At 32.8% G+C, this 21,974-nt stretch overlaps 1 protein-coding gene across 6 annotated transcripts in view; it reads left to right on the top strand.

Moving 5' to 3' along the window:
* Positions 1-21,974, top strand: part of LOC126757670 (sestrin homolog) — a 71,219-nt gene that overhangs the window by 27,986 nt on the left and 21,259 nt on the right. The window contains exons 1-2 of one of the 6 annotated variants that reach the window (XM_050471757.1): positions 15,938-16,298; positions 17,832-17,997. The exons of 3 other annotated variants lie outside the window; for them this stretch is intronic. In XM_050471757.1, coding sequence (XP_050327714.1) covers positions 17,923-17,997 — 75 coding nt within the window. In that variant the 5' untranslated portion in view covers positions 15,938-16,298; positions 17,832-17,922. Of the gene's footprint in view, positions 1-15,937; positions 16,299-16,829; positions 16,932-17,831; positions 17,998-21,974 lie in introns of those variants that run through there. 2 more of the 6 variants (XM_050471763.1, XM_050471762.1) reach the window with 2 other exon arrangements.

Below are 21,974 nucleotides of genomic sequence, written 5' to 3'. Positions count from 1 at the left end.
TATACAAGTACATATCCATGAATTTGTGGGAGAGTGGTCAATTAATTTATGAATTCCTGGTATTAATTCTATCCCGAAAAATACAGACGGTTGTGAAGTATATGGTAAATATAAGTATTTGTATAAATATTGTCATAATGCCAGCAAAGGTCTAATAGACAAAATGTCTCTTACCTTCATTAAGTAAAAAATGTTCAATTTTTATGTCACGATCTTCACTGTTTGCCAAACTATCTTCGACAAAACTCTGAAAGTAGCGAATCGGACAAATAATTGGAATAAATAAAATTTACTGGCACAATCAAATAAAGGTTAGCGTCATTGTTTCATAGATAATTGTTGTTTTTGGACAGAGAGGGGTCAAACAAATCCACAATTACGGTCACCAGACTGACTAACTTCAACGATTTGCCGTGTTCCCCCGCTTACACTCATTATTATCCATATAGGCATAAGTATACTATATACTGTATGTATGTTTATGTACAAGTATGCAACCCGAGCTGAGCACATACACATACATACCTATAAAATATCTATTATGGGCTATGTTGTGTTAGGATTGCCAGCAGTCAAATAGCACTAGATAATGTCATATTCTATTATAGCTATTTGTTGCTGTTTTTGTGCCTTATCTCGAGGTGAGCGCGACGATTTAATAATCTTACGACAGACAACAAATAATGGCTCTTATCAGTTAACTACCTACTTACTTACCCTAAATTGACAACTTTTTGCTTTTTGTTTGAGTTGTTTGTGTTGTTTCTTTTGTTATTTTGTTATTATGCTGTTTGCGATTATTTTACTCTGTATAATAAAAGCAAACACGGAAAAAACATCCACACTTACAGCTGCGTATGATGTGTACAGATTTTGTAAATATGTGTGAACTAAATTAATTAAATAAACATTATTATAGTGATAAGTTATTTCTACACCGAGTGTTGAATTATTTGTGAGCGAGTAGTTAAAGAACAAATGTTCACTTATTAAAACTGATATAAATGCATACATATGTAAATACTTTGGCACAAATGCCTACATACACACGAATATACAGTGTATTATTTTCGTAAATATGTAGATATACTATAAAATACAAAGCTACAAGCACATAACATACATGTGTGCATACCCTCAAAGAAAACCAGAAATGAAAGGAATCCCTCCTGGACACCCCATTAATATTTACCAACTGTAAGTCCGTTCACAACCGGTTTTTTTTAGATTATTCTTAACTCGAATTTTCATTAGCTAAATATCTATCAACGCATTTACCCGATTTGAAGCTAGTATCGGGTTGCAATTGATAAATGTAAGTAATATTAAATAAGTTTTTATAGTTATCTGAAGTTTCCTGCGGGGCATAAGTCCGTGGATATGTACTTACTAGGGTGCACCTTAGGTATACGAAAGAAAAAAAATATAGCGTACAGGGCATCACACCTCCCCAAAAGTTGCATTAGAGTATAATATGATGTTCTGCAAAAAATTTTGGCAACTTTTGGGGGGGTGTGATGCCTTGTACGCTATATTTTTTTTTCTCCCGTATAGCTAAGGTGCACCCTAGTACTTACGTTCATAATAATATATATTTTATAATATACATATAAGCCATTTATTTTATTTTTTATAATCAACCACAAATCATGCGCATTCTATTTTTGTTATTTTTAGGAGATTTGTTTTAAGTAAGTCTATTTTATTTTGGTGCCCGTCAACACCCGTTTTCAGCGCTAAACAGCCATAGTGATGCGCTGTTGTATTTCCAACGCCAGTAAGAATAAAATTAGAATTTTTTTGATATTTACGAACTTAGCGAAAACAAACGAAATATATATGTATGCTCAAATATACACTTATTTTCTATATACATATGTATGTTTGTATAAGCACATACGAGAATGTGTTGTATTTGCAGCAAAGCAGCCAAACTCCCACTCTTATTATTCCTTGAACAGGGTATATTGAGTTTGTCATGAAGTTTGTAACACTCAGAGGGAAACATCGAAGACCCTATAAAATACTCATATGAAGGATCAGCGTGACGAGCTCAGTTGATTTAGCCATGTCCGCCTATCTGTCTGTAATATACTCGAACTGGTATCACAGTATTTGAGATATCGATCTGAAAAGTTTCACACGTATTTTGCTCCCCAAGTAGCTGCTCATTTCTCAGAACCGCAGATATCAGTGCATTATAGGATACAACTGCCATTCAAACTGAACGATCAAAATCAAGTTCTTTTAAGGAATATTTTGTAATTGTGAAGGGTATTATAACTTCGGTAACATTTCTAACACTTTTTCTTGTTCTTTGTTGTCTGTTATCATGAGCTGATAAGCCAAATCATATTTTTAGAATACAAATTTAAAATGTTTTTATTGGCGAATATTTAGTACGCCAGTGTAATTTGGCTTCTAACTTGATAGTCTATATGTCGAGTCTCGTCTTGCCTCACATTAAAACCGAAAAATGAGTCAATGAACTTTATTTTGTTATACATTATACATTAGCTGTAAGCGGTGGCGTATGAGTGATGAAGTGGTTGAACGATTTTTGGGTTAGCTTTAACATGATTTCAATTTTCAAAATGTACCTTTGGAAGTATTCAATATATTTATAAAAATGTATAGTTCTTATATCCTTGCCTTTGAATGCTAACAACAAACAACATTATGACCAATTCTATCGTAATTTGGAGCGAACGACTCAATAATAAATAGCAGCTTACACAGTATGACCGTCAATTTAAGAATAATAATGCTAATTAAGAATATTCTGAAACAGTAAATTACAACGCACAATTAACTTGGACTTTTTATCCACCAGAAACAAGTTGCACAGAGTATAATAATTTAAAATTCTGAGAAACGATCATATATTATATTTAGAAACGATAAGATTCGTGAGAGTAGAATTCCTGATGTCTATCTGTCCGTCTATATACGAGTCAAAAATTAAGATACATATGTATGTATATAGATTAAACTTCGTATCCCTTGACCCCATGAGAAGGTTAGCAAATTACAGTTACACCCAAACTAAGCGCTTCCTTACTTGTGTTTTTATCCACGTTCATATATAAATATATACATGTCTAATAAATGAAACACAAATTAATTGATAGAAATATCCCAGAGAGAATTAGGGAAGCTAAGAGTATTTACCATACCATATAATACACCTATGTACATATGTATATATTATGATTTCATTGTTTTAATAAATACAAACACTTGAAAAATGGCACAAGGGTACTTTGGTATTGGCCGGTGCTGTATACATGTATGTATGCTATACAAATATTATTTTAAATACCTTAAGTGTGCTTTTATTACTGAAAAATAACCGAAAAACTGTATCCAAAAATTGCATGCCATTTTCCTTCACTGATTTTGATTTTATACCAAGAATAAAAATAGAATGATATTGCTTTTGAAGAGATTTACAGTGACGTTAATGGCTTTGTTATTCAAAAAGATGCCCGCCTCCATGGTATCGGTTCACAAAAAAGTCGAAATCGGTCATTGAACTTTTTAAAATATTGCATCTTTTTATATATTTTCAAAAAGATCTTTTAACGATTGACTTGGAAGAACAGAACATACTATATGTAGATACCTGTCACATATGGTTAAAGGTCTTAACGGTTCAATTTTTATGAGAACTTACTCATACACTTAGGAATGTTCGATATGAAATAAATATTATTAGCAAACTATTATGATAAGTTCCACCAATGCCCAATAAGCACATACCAATGCATAATTTTTCACAGGTTTATAATTCTAATCGGAAAGGCTTCGCATTTGTCTATACTTATGTACATCCTTATTGTTTATTTCATTGTCATTAACTTAAGCTTAAGTTAAAAAGTCCAAAAATAGGTTGGTTGAACAATGACATTGTCACGTCGACTTCCACCTCTCGGTCAGCTGCATAATATATGTAGTTTGAAAATAATTTTAAATTCACAAATTAATAGCTGGAAATATCTTCCGAATTCACTTTTGGTCAGGGTAATTGCTAGCACAAACTTGAGTCATGTTCACCGTTTAGTTAATAAATGTGTTTTTAAAGAAATTAAGCGTGAAATTTTCATATTAGGTAATCACTTTAAACTATTTGCAACAGTTGTTGTTGAAGACAGCTTAGTGAAAGTGACCATGTATTCTATATTACTACAAGTATGCTCGTATTTATTTTGCAAGCAGTTGCTAAGCGGCATATGTTTGGACAACACTCCATTGCACGGGTTTATGCTCCACCTTGAGCATGTACATATGTATGTTTTTACGCTTCATTTCAGTTGTACATATATGTGCATATGAATCTATTATTTTACAATACTTCACCTGTTCTGTTTGCACACCGGTTTTGTGTTTTTCCCTCCTCATTGGCTACTTATCTGTAGACTGATGTAGGACCGTGGCCCACCTAATTTTTATTGTATTTTATATTGAAACCAAATTAATTGTACAATGTAGACCGATAGCCTATCAGGCAGAAAACTGTTTAACTTGCTCAATACAATGACAAAAAACATGCAGACGATAACAGGCACATTGACAGAAAACTGGTGTTTGTTAAACAACAAACTCGCCAGTCGTTTGGACTCTCATCAGAGTAAAAGGGTCATTCATTAAATTAAACCCTATCCAATAAACGTAATACCATGTTTCAACCAAAAATTTGAAACGATTGGATTACATTTAATCGATTCCGTAATGTAGACTGTCCTCACTGACCTTGGAGATTTTTAAAACAGCTGGTTTTGATATTAAAAAATTCACATTGTGTAATATTACATTTATTAAATAAATATACATTGTAATGTAGTATTTCGATATAACAGTCTTCATGTTTTACATAAGTATGTATTTCCCATTTTATGGAAAAATGGGCGAATTTTTTGATTTGGGAAGTCAATCGCCAAGTGAATTCAGACGCATTTAATTTATTTATCTGTTTAAATTTGTTTATTGCTTCTTCAGATTATTTTCTTTATAGTATCAAAATCGGCTGTGATAACGGGATAAATTTTCCTAGATGGCGCTAAATCAAAGTGTCCCCGATGACGAGATCAACAAATGTCATTTATATATTGCGAAATCTTGCTAAAACTAGTAGATTAGCGAGATAATCAACTCGACAGCCTAAATCCCGTCGGTCAGAACAGGGTTTAAGTATTTGAAGTGAAATGTGAAAATGAGAATAGCTCAGTTGCTGGATTATTGAATTCATTTGATTTTTTTCGTGACAACTCGAGACTATATTTAAAAGTTTTCAAAATTGGTTAGCATGTAATATAGATATATGTATATGTGCATACATACATATGTAATGCAATGTTCGTTAAAAGAAAATTGGTTTAAACAGATGCATCACAAATCAATGTACATAAATGCATTCAAAATGATTTTCTCTGTGTAATTAGCTGCAATTAATTGAAGAATATTCTCCGTAGAACACGAACACGAAAGAACGGGAAATTAATGAAATGAATTAATTTATTAACTTAGCCTTGCTAAATTTAATTCGATAGAATTTCGATAGAATCTTCAGAATTTTCAGCTTTACTTTGTTACGTTGAGAAACATCCGAAACCATTTCATTAATTTTGGCACTATGTCAAATTCAAGTAAGTTTACCCACAGTTTACTGTATTTACAGAGAGGTGTGGATCGTTTAAGGTACTATATAAGTATGTATATGTAAAGCATGCTCAATTAAGTTCTGGTTTGAAAACAAGTTCTTTGCCGAACGAAGGATTCTTGTTTAACTTAACCAGAACATATGTAACTGACAGATGGCTGCAAATCCGACATTGAGGAAACGGCCCTTAGACTGTTGGTATATCACTCAGCTTTGAACATTACCGCGGTTAAAATGCGATTTCTTCTATTCTATTACGTACCGTAATAAATAGATGAATGTACATCCAGGCAAGAAGGTATCGGGAATTCTTATTCCCACGTCTCATCTCCCGCTTTTATGGAAGACAGGTAAATTTTTATTCCTACTGTCCTTAATTATGATGCGAAAAATTAGCGCGATCTGTCAAACAGTGTGTTTACAGCAGCTGTTTATGTCAGTCGACCTCATTAGTGTTTGTCGAATTTTAAAATTTAAATCAACGTATGTATTTGTGTTAAATTTTGGCCAAACACTCAACAAATATCCTTGATCAAGCACCGTATTCACCTGATATGGCCTTCTGTGACTTTTACCTTTTTCCACACTGAAATATCCACTTCGCAGAACACGCTTCGACTCAATTGAAGGCATCAGAACAAATTCGATTCGAGAGCTGAACGCCATCCCGGAAAGTGCTTATAACAATGTTTTGACTATTGGAAGTAGCGTTGGCACATGTGCTTCGCTTCAAATGGATGTTACTTTGAAGGCGATAAAATAATAAATTTGGATGTTAATTGAAAAATGTTCGTCTTATTTATAAATTCTTTCTTGACAGGGTGTATGTACATACAAACATATGTATGTATATTCAAATAAATAAATAACTGGTATACATGCGACATAGTCCATCATTTGTTTAACCGCCCCAATGTTGTATTCATTTAGTTGTTATTCAATTGGTTTATTCGTTTACTGAACTTGAATTCCAATTGAAAGTTTAAATTAATATACACGTAGCAGGGATTGAAGCAGCATTTTACAGCTATGTAGTAACTGATTGTAATAAAAAATGTACATATTTGTGAATACTCCGAGAAAAGGGTTATAATACTACGCGGTATGATACGAGTGCCTTGAATAGATTATTTTTCAAGCTATGAGTAACAGAAACTTTTTTCGAGCCTCCTCTGTCACTTTTAGTTCGATTGCTTTTCCTGCGATATGTCATATTTCATAACTACATATGTATGTATTTCTAACGACTTGCAAGGACAAAAGTTGTACGTTTTAGCAAGATCATATTCCATGAACTAAATACGTTTAGGATTGATTCGTGCTATTTGTACAAATCTGTGTTAAAATTAACTAAGCACTTAAATGTATATTTACATAAGTATGTAAGTATGTAGATATGAGTGCTAGTTGAAGAAATATTCCTGTTATTCATTGTCTACTGATAAGAAATCCATGATGTAAATTTAGAATTGATAGTTTTTCGTGTGGCAACACAAGCCTTTGAGTGTAATGCTGCTGACGCACATTAAAAACTCATAAATCAGCTAATAACTAATAACACCGAGTTAGGCGATATACTAAGTACTTTATGTATACATACATACATATGTATATGTATGTGTTCTAATACATAAGTATGTACATATACATATATGTACACAAATATACGTACATATATACATACATACATTCGAGTTCTAAGAAAAAATTTGCTAATGAAGCTTTAGAGTTCCTAATAGTGTTTGATTGAAGTCTGAATGACGGCGTTACTTCTGCAAACCTCTTTGTAAGAATTGAATTAATCTAGTTATAGATGACACTCATGCCTTATTGTATGTTATGTAAGTCTCTTATTATTCCTCTTCTTTGTTGAGACATTGGTCAAAGTTGAAGCATAGGGTAGTTAACGACAATGTTGTAGATAAAGATCTCCAAAAGCTATTGTCGTTGGAAAGTTCATTGGGGTGAAAACTGGTAACATTATTTATGAGCCAAGTGGACTTACCTAAGGATAAAAACAGAAATCTTAACTGAAAAATAATTAAAGTATGCATTCATAAATTAATAAATATAATCCGTGGTTATTGACCACTACAAGCACCAATGATGGTTAATGGTCCATTATTACCACATTTTGCATAAATTGTCATTATGAAACAAAACCACTGTTGCCATTTGGCTTAAAAGTGTTAAATAAGGAAAATAAATATTTAACAGCGCAGATAATATTTCAGATTTTCATTTTACAGACTGATATATTCCAACTTTAGTGTTATTTTCAAAAAACAAAAAAAAAAAAACGTTTCATACTGAAAAGTTGATCTAATCGAATGATTTAAATACATAAGTACATAGTATATCTAAATAATGGGTTGTCAAAAAAGTCTTGCGGTATTTTTATTGATTTTTTTTTTATTGAAATTGAAATGAATTTTTGATGACTCATGCCCAGCTCTTGACCGATGCTACGGCTGCTACTATGCCGGTCTCTTTCGACCAATTCAGCGATTTTATAGCAATTTTCGACGACAGGCCTTCCGGAGCGTGGCGCATCTTCGACCACCTCTACACCAGAACGAAAACGTTGAAACCATCCTGGTGCGGTGGAAATGGAAACTGTTATGGGGTCCATAAACTGCACAAATTTTATTGGCGGCTTGAGATGCATTTTTGTCTTTATCGCAGTAGTACTGTAAAATATGCCGTATTTTCTCTTTATTTTGCTCCATGTTTGCGACGCTATAACTCACGAACGACTTAAAAGAAACGACAATCAATCAAACACGTGTTAGCGCGTGTAATGAGCTTTCAAAAAAGATATAGCATGACCCGATGCGACGACTAGCGAAAATACCACAAGACTTTTTTGACAACCCATTATTTGCTTAGTGAATTCGTTTTGTTTGCAACTCGTCAGCTGCAAAGTCTGCAAGAAGTAGAAGAAGCAGAGGGCAAGGTAAATATCAAAGCGGTTGTTATCAAATGGAGTGTCATTCATGCGAAAATACATATGGACATTTTTGTATGCATTACATACTTATTTATTTGTGAGTAAATAGGTGAGCCAATAATACCATAAGGACTATGCACTATTATTTTCTTTTTTTAGTATATGCGAGTATAACTTTTATTTCCAACAAATGCCCCTTACATACAAGTGCTAACAACAACAAGCAGTGTTATTCTCAAATTGCTGTGTTAGTTTATAATGTCTAGACGATTTGTCATTACAGAGTTGTAATTGTTATTTACTTTTACTTCCAATAACCGTAGAAACTTGAGACATTAGAAATCTTAGTCCAATGCGACAAACGAAAACAAACGTATAAACAGAAATATACTATATACCATACATACATAGTACTTACATATGTACATATGTATGTATGTAATGTATATGGGCATAGTATGGACATGACAGAGTCTTAAAAGCGGTTATTTGTAGTTTTTCGATGAAATATTTTATAATTGGAAGGCTATCTGGGTAAAAGCTCTGAAAATAATAATTTTCATATCTTCGAGTCTTAAAATTTGATATTAAGCGGAAAATAGAAAGATGTGCCGATAAAAAACAGTAACTAATGCTTTATTGAAACATTTATTTGTTCGTTTTTCCTCTATTGTAGGCAAAATAGTCCGCTGGTTTTACTTTAAGCACTTAATTATGCGTTCATTTGTAAGTACTTATATGTGATAATTGACGTCATGCCTTTTATATATTAATTTCGTTTTAATTAATTTCTTTGTGACTGCACTCATATATGGAGAGTGCCAATACTTAGAACCTGCCGTAGAGCGACTGTGAGCGCGTAGCCGCCAGTTGCTCGGTTCATCGGTTATTCTGCCACTGCTTGTTCTTCTCAACCTTAAATACTCGTTTATATACGAAGAGGCCCATGAACATTCATATAAGTATATACATACATATACTTATTGTATATATTGTCAATCAATCCCTGTATTACAAAGTATTTACATCACACGCGTTGCAATTTTCTCCCCCGTAAAGCGCTCACTCCCTCCCTATGGTGGGCAGTGGCACTGCTTGCTGTGCATGAATTGCACAATTAAGAAAAAAGGGGAGCGCCCCTCTATTTAGTAAAAATAAAAATGTATAGTAGAATATATGCAAAGTGTATTATAAACAATATGCATTTATTTGTTAATGTAATCAAGCTTGAAGGGTGAAGGCTGCCTTGCAACTTGCATATTTGCATATACCATATTATAATGATATAACAGTTACGTTCATATGTACATTTACATATTTTGTGTGACTTTTGATGATCTCACTTAGAAGGCCTCTCAAGTCGTAAGCCTTGAAAATATGCAATAATCTAGCGCCGCAATTAGAAGTGCATTTTGTTTACATGCATACATACACATACTTATCCACATATGCTTTTGTTGATTTCGTTTTGAAATAAACATTTGTAAATATTTATCTTAAGTGGTATTTCTACGAAAGTGTTTCCTACGAAGTGCGTTTTGAGGTCATTCACCCAGCAAATGAGCACCCCACGTTAATATAGATTAATAAATATTTATGAATCAGTGGTCGATATTTTATAAACAATAAATACATATGTATGTAATTTAGGTAGAGTATATCTATATTTGAGATAGCTGGGTGCATAGTGTATAAAAATTAGCTTGGTCAGAACTTACATATACATATACATAGGCTATAAAAGTAGACCGATAGGAACAGCAAACGACGCCATATTTTTCCCCGTTCTTTCAACATTTCTCTTCAATAAGGTTTGCCATTTCGTCATGGAAAGATATACGATCCAACAACGAGTCGAAATTATTAAAATTTACTAACGAAAATCGGTGCCAGTAGCCTCAACTTTAAATGCGGGTTTTTCAATAAGAGGTTACAAAAATGTTTTTAAATTAAACAAAAACGATTTGGTATATCAATTAAAATCTTTATTCCTGTGAAAGTACATTCGCACGTACTCCATCCATCCCAAAAAAATTACGGTTTTGTGCCAGCGGCGTCACTGGGCCGTACTTATTCCGTGATGTTCAAGACCAGCACGTAACTCTGGATTGGGATCGCTACTGAATATTTTTGGACCGAATAGAATTATATGGACTTGGACAATATGTGGTTCCAACAATCGATTTATTGCAAACCAAGTTTGATGAACCTGATTGTGTAGCGCTCTTATTGAAAAATCCTTTATTATTAAAATTTTGAACACACTGTTTCGAAGACAACCCCACCCCCTCCTATACGTGTGAATGCCAGAATACCACATTATACTTTACTAGAGAATATCGTCTACTTACCAGGGTATATTCTGCAATATCGAATACTGTCAACCCTTTTTAGGGTAGTAGGTAGAAGTGTCAAAGTTGGGGAAATGCTTAAGAACAGTTGTCTATGTACATCGATTTGTGAATTGTAGGGATTGTATTTATTGAATATATTAAAAAATATGTGTATTATTTATTTGTATTTATTTGGGAATCACATTCCTTGAAAGCCCTCTTTACATTCGTCAGTTTACAAAATCCATGTGTCACGTGCTCTCAACCGTTTGGTGAATTCTTAAAATTATATTAAAATATACATAATATGATTTAAGGTTTTCATCAACTCTGTTCCCACACCTCTTGGAGCATGATACTAATCAAAAATTCGCTCTTCTTTTTTTACGAATCAAACTTAGATTAGAATCTGACGAATTTTCTGTTTCATAACTTTCCCTTCTGTTTGTGATAATGCGAATCAGATTAAAACTAGTTCTCCATTGCTTCAATTAACATTTTAGTATTAGAACATATTTTTCTTCAGCGCGAGTACTCTTTAACAAAGAACATACATACATATGTATGTAATAAAGAAATTAAAATTAATTTATTGCTCCTGCCAGTTTTATTTACAACAATCTGCCACATTACCAGCTAATGGTAAACAGTAGTTGGACATATACACCAGTTATTTTATGCAAAACACAGTGTAGTCAACTATCTGTATAAGTATGTATGTATATGTACATATGTATGTACATTCCTTGTAGATAGTTGGCAAAGAGTGTTTCGAAAACAATGAAACACAAGCGCTGCAATAGTAATGGTTGGAAGCATGACAGGTTCAAGCTTGGTTAATTTTTACGATTTCCGGCTTTTGTCTGAAGGTATGTAAATAAGTATGTATGTATACTCATTTTTTATATATATCATATATATACATATATATTCAATATACTTATTTACATATCTACATATATCTAGAATATATAAAATTATATAAAATATTTATACTCATATTTACTTGCTTTGATGCTAACACTTTTATCACAGGATTATAACTGATATTTATGTATATACATACATATTCTATATTATGATTATAAATGATTTATTTAAAAACATTCATAGCTTGGGTTTGGTTCCTGTTAGATTTATTATTAGCCTAAATCCAACGATCATATTTGTTAAATGTTAAGATCATATTTTACGAATGACGACTACGAACTTTGAAATGGTTTTACAAATCCACCCTCGAGTATTCCTCGGCAGATACCTACATACATACATACGTACTATATACTCATTTCACTATATTAGGGACGTGCTCAATATTGCATCCTAAGTCAAGATACTTAGTTGTTTCAGATGCTTAAGGGGCTATACCAGTGTGACACTTTCAAAATTTTTTTTTTTTTTTTGCTTTTTCGATAGTTTATATATTCAAAAATATCCTGTGAAATCGGCGAGGTCGTATCTTAAATAGTTTTTGAATGGCAGCGTTCTAAATAGCGACCGCTCAGAGGTGCAAACATATATAAGTGAAACTTTAAACGCGTTTTTCTCGAAACGACATTTTTCAAAATTGCTGACATTATAACTCAACGAGAAATTGACCGATCGATTTCAAATTAAAACTGGATATAGTTGAATACATTTGCTATACAATTGAAAATTGTCAATTTGGCATTAAAAAACGACCACTTTTTTCGTAAAAAAACGATTTTTTTTTCAAAATTACGCAATTTTCTTAATTTTTGATATTTTTCAAAGATCGTAGTTCATTGTATAGAAAATATATTTAAGTTTAATAAACATTTTGAATTTTTTTGTTTCAGCTACTCAATCGACCAGAATCATGCCAGCAGGCGAGGCACTTTTTTTTCGGCACTTCCGCAAACAGCACATAACTCCGTTATTTTTTAATATTTTTGTAAAAAAAAAAAATTAAATATATAAAAATTTTAATATAGCTAAAAATATACTTTATTACGTCCATAGAATGTCGAAACATTCAATCTAGTACTTTCTTTTAAAAAAATTCAAAAAGCCCCCCTTAAGGGGCTATACCAGTGGGACGCATGAAAAATTAGGCGATTTTCTTGAATTTTTTTAAGAGAAAATATACGATTAAATATTTCGAACTTATTTTAAGATTTTTGTTTTACAAAAATGTTGAAAAATAACGGAGTTATGGGCTGTCTTCGGAGGTGCCAAAAAAAGCGCCCCAACTGCTGGCGTGATTCCGGCCGAATGAGTAGCTGAAACAAAAAACTCAAAGATATGCATTACCCATACAATGAATATCAAAAATTTATAAAATGGCGCAATTTTGAAAAAACAATTCGTTTTTTTAGGTAAAAAATGGTCGTGTTTTTAATGCCGAGTTGACAATTTTCAACCAATCAAAAAGATCGTAGGAAATTGTACATATAGTAAATGTATTCAAAAATACTCAGTTTTAATTTGAAGTCGTTCGGTTAATTTTTTATTGAGTTTGACGCCAGCAATTTTGAAAAATGTCGTTTCGAGAAAAACGCGTTTAAAATTTCACTTATACATACATACATACATATATGTTTGTGCCTCCGAGCGGTCGCTTTTTAGAAGGCTGCCATTCAAAAACGACCTTCCCCATTCCCACAGGATATTTATGGAAATATAAGCTATCGAAAAAGCACTTAAAAATTTTTTTTTGAAACGGGTAGCCCCTTAAGTAAATATTGTTTATACTATAAGGAATAATAGGAAGAATAGCGCCCCCGCAAAATGTAAAGGTTAGCCAAGCAGCCAAACAATTGATTAAACTAAGTAAACTCTTTGATAATAATAATCTGTGTACGGTATACATATGTATGTTAATGTACTGTAATATGTACATAGTATATTGTTAAAGTTTTCGAACACCGCAAATAGTCTTCCGATAACAAGAAACACTCCACTTTATGTAGGTGCCGAAGCAACTAAACAAAATGATGTAGAGATTGAAATTGAAAAGATCTTTTGAGAAAGAATTGACCTTCGCTCTATTACGAACTGCACTTCACAATAGATTGTCAATTACAGAGACTATTTTCATTTTAACGATAATTTTGATGTTTTCTTTTTTGTTTTTCGCTTTCTTATTCACCATAAATTGCACATTTACATATCTACAATTCATACCCCGCAGTAAACCATTGACTAATTTTTAGCGGAAGTACCAAGTAACAACTGACTAAAATCGAACTAGTTAGAAAAATCGCAGATTGATTGATTGAAGATTTTGACAGTTTTCATATGAGAAACTGACATTTTTTATGTGTGACTACTTTCAGATTTCGGTCAGAATTATAATACACAATGAATACATACTACATACTTCATATTGTACTCTCGGAAATATTTCTATTTGAATTTTTTCTGTTTTTATTAAATTTGCTGGAGAAAATTTTCAAAAGATTGGTATGCGACTGGTTCTTTTCCGTCTAGTTGTAAACTGGTGTCCTTTCTAACCTATTTTGATGTTTACAGGCAGGGTACGAATGGTTATGTAAATTGAAATGTTTATGTAAATTCGTAAAAGTACATACATATGTAAGTATTTATATGTGTGTGTCTATTCAACTGGTCTTCGATAAGTTGACTTGTTTACATTTATGTTTCTTCCGCACTCAAAATTGTTTACCAAATGCTTTGTATTCCATTAACAGCCACGATTTTTGTTTTATTTAATTACCTGTGTGTAAGTTTTCACTTTTGGCGATTCTTAGGGCGTAGCCCATCATTATTCTCACTAAACAGATTTTTGATTTTTCGTAAATAAAGTGATGAGAATTAGAGACACCGAAAACAACACACAAAAAGCTTGTTTTGTATTGTTCATACATTTCACAACAACAAAGATGCAACAAAACGAAAACAAAATACAGTGAAAAGTAAAAAAGGAAAACAACAAAAGCGAAATTGTGCGGGTAGGTCAATTATTTATTCAGCTAAAACGACCAATGAAAAACCAACAACAACCATATACACACATATACATGTGTGTTGTGTGTAACATATGGGAGTGTGTATGAATTGAGCTCGATATGTCTGGGTTTGCACATGGAAATTCCTGTTGCTCATTATTGGGAAATTCTCTCCTGGTTGCCTATTACCGAGTATGGTAATTTTCAGCGTCTCAATGCATATCATATGCCCGAATTCTGGTACGCTAATTTTTATCTTTCCAATTTCTAAAAATTGTCTTCGATTCGCAATTTTTCTGCTCGCTATCTTCAGTGCAACTAACTTTTTTTTGCATATTTTAGTTCAGTTTTTCTATTGTGAATGGCTCATATTAGAAATTAAAATACAAATTTCTTTTTTTTCTTGTATTTGAAAACTAAAGATGCGTTATAGTAATTTACTTATAAAAAAAATAATATCTTCACTAAAAAAGAATCGTAAGATTATTGCGCATGCGTCAGGGTTGTACCACAAGTGCTCTTCGTTTGTTTTAGCATCTAGTAGAGTTTGTTCGATTCGCTGGAGAGAAACACTTGGATCGGAGACAGCTTATATTATGGATATGACGTACAAAATATAGATGATACAATTACAATTTCAAAACATTTTGTAATACTTGCAAACATTCATTTGGAATCGTGTGCAAATGCAGGTATGGAAAGAATTTCCAATGAAAACGAATACCGAACCAGGTAGCAACTAACTATTACGAAGAAGAACATAAAGCATGTTGTCCGAGAATGAACAGCACTGTGCCGCTCGTCTTTTTTCGCCGCACAGCGCTACAAGCGACGTGTTTGGCCACCAAAAGTATTCGTGTGTGAACAGAGTCGGATGCTACAAGTATATGTATGTTGACTTTTTAGATACGCGCGCGCAAACAATAGCGGTCGATTGTAGCTGCACGATGCCACAGAAGAAAACACTAAATGCGCCGAAGCCCTTTATTCGAGCACGCTCGCATTTGCCTCGGCGATAACCTAGTATTTTTTCGGCACACATTTGTTTTCGAAAAGTTTTCAGTTGGCTCATTCTTGTTTCAGACCGTATGCGGTAAGGTACGCATGTCGAAGCACTCGGGCTCGCATCGTACGTTCCGCTAGCGTAGGGTAGAAACGCGCGCGCACATAAACAATTTAGTCGATCGATCAAACATAACGCGCTACCTAAAGCTGAAGTCATATACTCGTAGAGCTACATTTGACTATAGTGTCAACAAAAGTCGTCTAAACTCGTCTAAACTCCCGCGCGCCCTCACTCCGACACCGCGCGTGAGCCGCTTGGTAACGCGTCAATTGCGGACACTCACGCATCGCTCATAAATTGCAGCTACTTTATTGTTATTCTTGTTTTACGTCGCATTTGTTGTTGCGCTTATGCGTAGGTATGTACATAAATATATATGTAAGTGTATTTGTGGTGTTGCCTACGATATTTTGTGATTATCGCGCGTATTTATTTTTGGTATTTGACTTGAAAATACGCGCCATAAAGTAATAAAACAATAAATAAAAAGTATGTGAAATGTTACCAATGCAAAATACAACCAAACCGAAGTCGTGGAAAAGTGTGTGCGATGAAAAGTGATGCTAACAAAAAATTAACGCGAAGTGTGAATTACAATATTAAAGGCATTTTGAATTATTAAAAAATTAAAAAAGGATAAGGAAGCGCAAAAAGTTGAAATTTTTAATGTTTTCGCATTAGCAACAAAAGGCTAATTAAAAGGGATTTAGTACTCGTATAACCGCAGAGCCATAAATTCAGCTTATATTGGCCATTATCATCAGTGCTCAGTTTTATAAAGCATTTTTTAGGAATAATTATTGCAGTTTATGTTATCAACCTCATTTCCTAACCAAAATTGGAAACAACAAAAGAATGGATTTGTAAAATTTCTTCCATACAATTTTAGGCTTGATTTTTAGCGGTAGAGGGTGCTAGCAAATGATCGAGAAGTGAAATTTAAACTATTTATCTCGTGTGTACTGAATCTGCTTGTATTAATCGATATACTGTAAGTATAAGAATATTTGTTTACAAAAATATTGTCTGCATAACTAACAGTCGAGGGGAGAAGGCTTGTTTAGGCAAAAGTAATAAATCGTATAGTAAAAAAAAAATTTATAATTTAATATTTCTATTTTTATTTTTAATTATAAATGTGTTATGCTAAATTACGCTTCCTGCTTCTTAAATATTTAATTTTTATTAGTCATATGTTTGACAAAGTTACTCTGCTTGTCAAAATAGTTCAAGATTGTATGCATATCCACATCTCCATCTCCTTACAATTCTATTTTGAGATCTGAAGCCACAATACGAATCTAGATAATTACTGTATAGATAAGAATGCTGATAAAGATGCAAAACATAATTAGTCAACAGACAGCATAATCCGAACATCAGTTTAATCATCGTAAATTTGACATGTTTTATATTTCAATAACCGATGACTTACCGACTAAGTCAACATACTTTAGGAATTGACATGACAGTTTGACAACATCACTTAAACATTGCTTGTTTGTGTTTTGTGTGAGCTGATTCTAGTTTCATACCAAGTGAATTTCAAATGTTCCTCTATGTAGGAATGTTGTGCACAGTGTGTTGGTTTATTCAAATTGCGGAAAATATTGGCGATTCCATTTTAGATTGTTCGAGCTGAAAGTTTTGGTGGACACTTATCTAATTTTATTTGAGTCAATGTTAAATACGAGTATGTAGTAATTTCATTATGCAAGATATGATATAAGAGGAATATAGTAATCGCTATGTAAAAAAATGAAGAACGAAAACAACATTAAGTGTAATATACATATGTATTTATTAAAGAGGTATACATATGTATATTCTACATTATTAATATATTTGGACATATACATATGTATGTATATTCGTGTTTGCTCAATTGAAGTGAAGCGTGCATAAATATAATTAATAACCACTTACTATAAATACAAAGCAAAACAAACAAAACTTAGTTAAAACCAGTTTCGTTTTGTGGGATGTCATATTCAAATCCTTATCAATCGTCAGCTGTATGCAATACCGTTAACAATAGTATCTACATTGGAAGTGAAGTAAGTAACTAATGTACATTTTACATGCATATCTACACAATAGCGTGAAGAGCAATAGAAAAGCTAATATGACAAGGGTAACTTTGATCTTAAACTAAACATTTTTACTTAAATCTTATACAGTGCTTTTGTGTTCGATAAAGCAAATGCTTTTCAACTGCAATTGCTCACTTAAATGAGTTATTTATAAATGTATCATTCTCACAAAGTTTGAGTGTTCAATTATTTATTTACATATGTTTTGGCATTGTAAGGTTTTTGTTTTATTGAAAATGGCGAGAGACAGTTTTGGAATTGAACTTTGGAAGAGAATTATTTCTGAATTTGAGAAATGGCACAAAAAAAACATTGCTATAAAATATGAAATGCACAAAAGCACAATTTCACGAAAAATCAAAAAATCGTTACAACAAAAGAAGTTTTTGTTATACACCGAGGCGGTCGCGTTCGTAAAACCAGCCAAAGGACAGAAAATTCAATAGTTAAACTAGCGAAAAAAATCCTGAAATTGTCTCACCACAAATAGTTAAAGATTTATATTTGCAAATATCCACAAGAAGTGTCCGTAGGCGCCTCTTAAAAGCTTCCCTAAGAGGCGGTTGTCTCTAGTACAAATCGACGGTTTCGGTAAAAAAAAGCTAAGCGTTTGAAATTCGCTAAAGGGCATCTAAGTTGGCCAATTAGTAAATGGAAAACGGTTCTATTCGGTGATGAGTCAAAGTTTAACTTAATAGGCAGTGATAGGATGTCTTATGTGTGAAGGCCAGTAAATAAAAAATATGATCCTCATCATTGCAAGATAGCAGTAAGGCATGGTGAAGGAAATGTAATGGTGTGGGGCTGCTTTTCTGCTAACAGAATCGGGCCATTATATAAGATTAATGGAATTTTGAATCAATACGACTTCAAATGTATTTTAGAGTGTATATTATTGCCCTATGCTAGATGGGAAATGCCATTCCGTTGAGACTTCCAACTGGACAATGACCCAAAGCACTCGGCTAAAGTAGTATAAGTCTTGGTTTGAAGCAAACAACGTTAATGTTATGAAAAGGCCACCACATTCACCAGACCTCAACCCTATTAAGAACTTAACGAAGCTGGTTAACAGGCGCGTAGATAGGACTAATCTTAAAAATAGCAATGAACTTTTTAAAGGACTTCAAGAAGCTTGGAAATCGATTCTGATGAAAATCATAGATAATTTAATTGCCGCAATCCCGAGAAGATGTGCGGAAGTGATAAAAAAAACTATGGATTTGGAACAAAATATTAGTAAATCCTATTATTTACCACTGTTTCCAAAAAGTTGCATATGTTTTGCCCACGTAATTTTAGAGTTGAAATCAAAATGGTATTCTTATTTTTTTTTATGAACTAAATTTTTCTGTTTAAAAACGTTAAATAAAAGTAAAAATACCAAATTTTAATAATTTCATATCCAATCGACGGTTTGCAAAGGTTATTGGTAAAATATATACACTTTTTCTAAACTAATGTATTAGTTGCATATGTTATGGCCACCACTGTATGTATATATTGAATTTTGGTAGTTTATATGGAGAAAAAACATGAAAAGCCCGCGAAATCGGGGAACCATTTAAAAATAAAATTTCATGAGGCAGTAAAAGTATACGATTAAAACAAATAATTTGCCTAATTTATAACGAAACAAACTTCAAAATACTGTGCTGTGATAACTACTTCAATGTATATGAAGATTGGAACAGTTAATAGTGGCTTAAGAAAAATATTTAAAAAAGAAATCAAGTTGAATGAGCAATAAAATCGTCTCGTTCAATGTAAATTTATGCAAATTTAAATATGAGATCAAACAACTAAGTGTTGCTCACAATTTGTTGGCGATAAATGTGGGCAGACACGAGTGACAAATGCTTGCAGAACACTGCCACGACAAATACCGGCAAACCACAGCAAACAGTGCAAACCACGAACCGAACGCGGTCAGTTGAGTGGCAACGCACTCTTGGCTCTTCGTTGCTCTGTATGTATCACACACGTACATATATGGTATGTAATATACATATTGGTATATGTTTCGCAGGTCCGATGTTTTTACTGTGTTCGCGCCTTCTAAGATATTACTATTTTGTCTTCGCTATTTCATTATGTTTATTATGTATATATTATTATGTTATTGAGCTCTCTCTGCAGCCGTTTTAGGCATGCGCGTGTGCGCAATAAAGCTGTATTCTCTGGTTTAGGCAGCGTTCTTTTCATAGATTAAAGATACAAATATTTTTTTCACACTTGTCAGCACTTTAATGTACAAATATCAGATAGCAACAAGTAAGGAAGGGCTAAGTTTGGATGTAACCGAACATTTTATATTCTTGCACTTTACAATGATCAAAGCCAGGGAAATACATTTAGAAGTTGGCAAAACTTTATATTAAGTATCGGCTTTAATTTTGACCCAATTATATCTATTCTTGCCAATACCACATACTATTAACATGTCATAGACTAAAAAAATGTTCCCTATGTTTCATAAGGTACCTCACATAAAATTACCAGTCATATGGAATAAGGTCATCCGGATGTTCGAAAATTCTCATATTAGTATGTGGGGCTAGGTCAAGTTTTCCCCAAATTTTACCCATTTTAGGCACAAAGATGGCCATAATGGAGCATATTGGAAAGTCAATATTAGTGCAGAGTTTTATCCCGGTATATTAATTTTTTTGTGATTTGTACACTCGAAAAGTAAGAATCAGATGGAATTTAAAATTGTGTTATATGGGAAGTAGACGTGGCTGTAGTCCCACTTTCACACTGTAACATAAAAATGTCAGATGTCAATTTTGGTTTAAATCGGTCTGTCGGGTCTCAAGATATACATAGTAGGTATGTATATGTGTTTTCACTTAAAAGTGGGAGGCGCCACTCCGATCGTCCAATTTTGGCCCCAGCTCTCGTAAAGTTCTGTCACACAATCTCGAGGGTAAAATTTAATGTATCTGGCGTATTTAGTTATTGATTTATCGCGCTTTAGTAGTTTTTAACAATAGCGTTATATGGGGAGTGAGCGGGGTTATCATCCGATTTCATCTATTTTCAAACTGTAGGAATTCTTATAATATTTGCGCTGAGCGAATTTGGTTGTTGGCGCTTAATTGGTTTAAGACGTATGCACATTAAACTTATTAGATGGCGGGGTTTCAACATTTTATACCCACTTGTGCCCCATGCTGCAGCCATCCCCTGCACTAAATTATAGTTTTATATGTTAATTTTGTGCTTAGTTATGACACTTTATATGTTTTGGTTAATGGCGTTATGTGGGAGTGGCAGTGTTCCGAATACGCCCATCTACAAACTCGTAATATTTGCTAAAGAAAGATCATCAAGATAAGTTTACTCAAGTTTAGTTTTGATGGCGATTTTTTCCCCAACTCAATAATATACGGCATGTGTTTTTTCACACCTCCAGCTTTTCAATAAGTGATCTGAGTTTTTTGATTTAAGAATATTTTATTTACGGTCTTCCCTTCCTTAATATCCAGGAATTATTACATGTATATTATAAGTGCAATTAATTCTGCTATACAATTTTATATATAAATATTTTGTTATGAAAATTCACATAATCAAATTTATTTCTTACTCATTTACCCATATGCTGATATCGATACAACATATAATGTTTTATTTGCTTTTATTATACATTCATTCATGTATGTATGTATGTATATATGTATATTAAAGTGTTTATTGCTATTTCATATAGATATTCGTATTTAGTGGCGTCTGTTAATTATTTATGACCCTGAATTAAGTAACCACTAATTTACGAATATATTTGCAGAAAATATAGGCATATTAATCCGGGTGTGTATAATGTAAAATTTATTACGTATACGCCACGTACCCTCTCTTGACTAAAATTCATATATGTACATATGTATGAGCTTTATGAATCATGAAGAAGGCGAATATTTCGTAAAGAATAAAAC

The sequence above is a fragment of the Bactrocera neohumeralis genome, chromosome 4 (genome assembly GCF_024586455.1).
Source record: "Bactrocera neohumeralis isolate Rockhampton chromosome 4, APGP_CSIRO_Bneo_wtdbg2-racon-allhic-juicebox.fasta_v2, whole genome shotgun sequence".
In the NCBI taxonomy this organism is placed as follows: domain Eukaryota; kingdom Metazoa; phylum Arthropoda; class Insecta; order Diptera; family Tephritidae; genus Bactrocera; species Bactrocera neohumeralis.
Note: the sequence above shows the minus strand (reverse complement) of the source record. Positions and strands in the feature narration are given on the sequence as shown.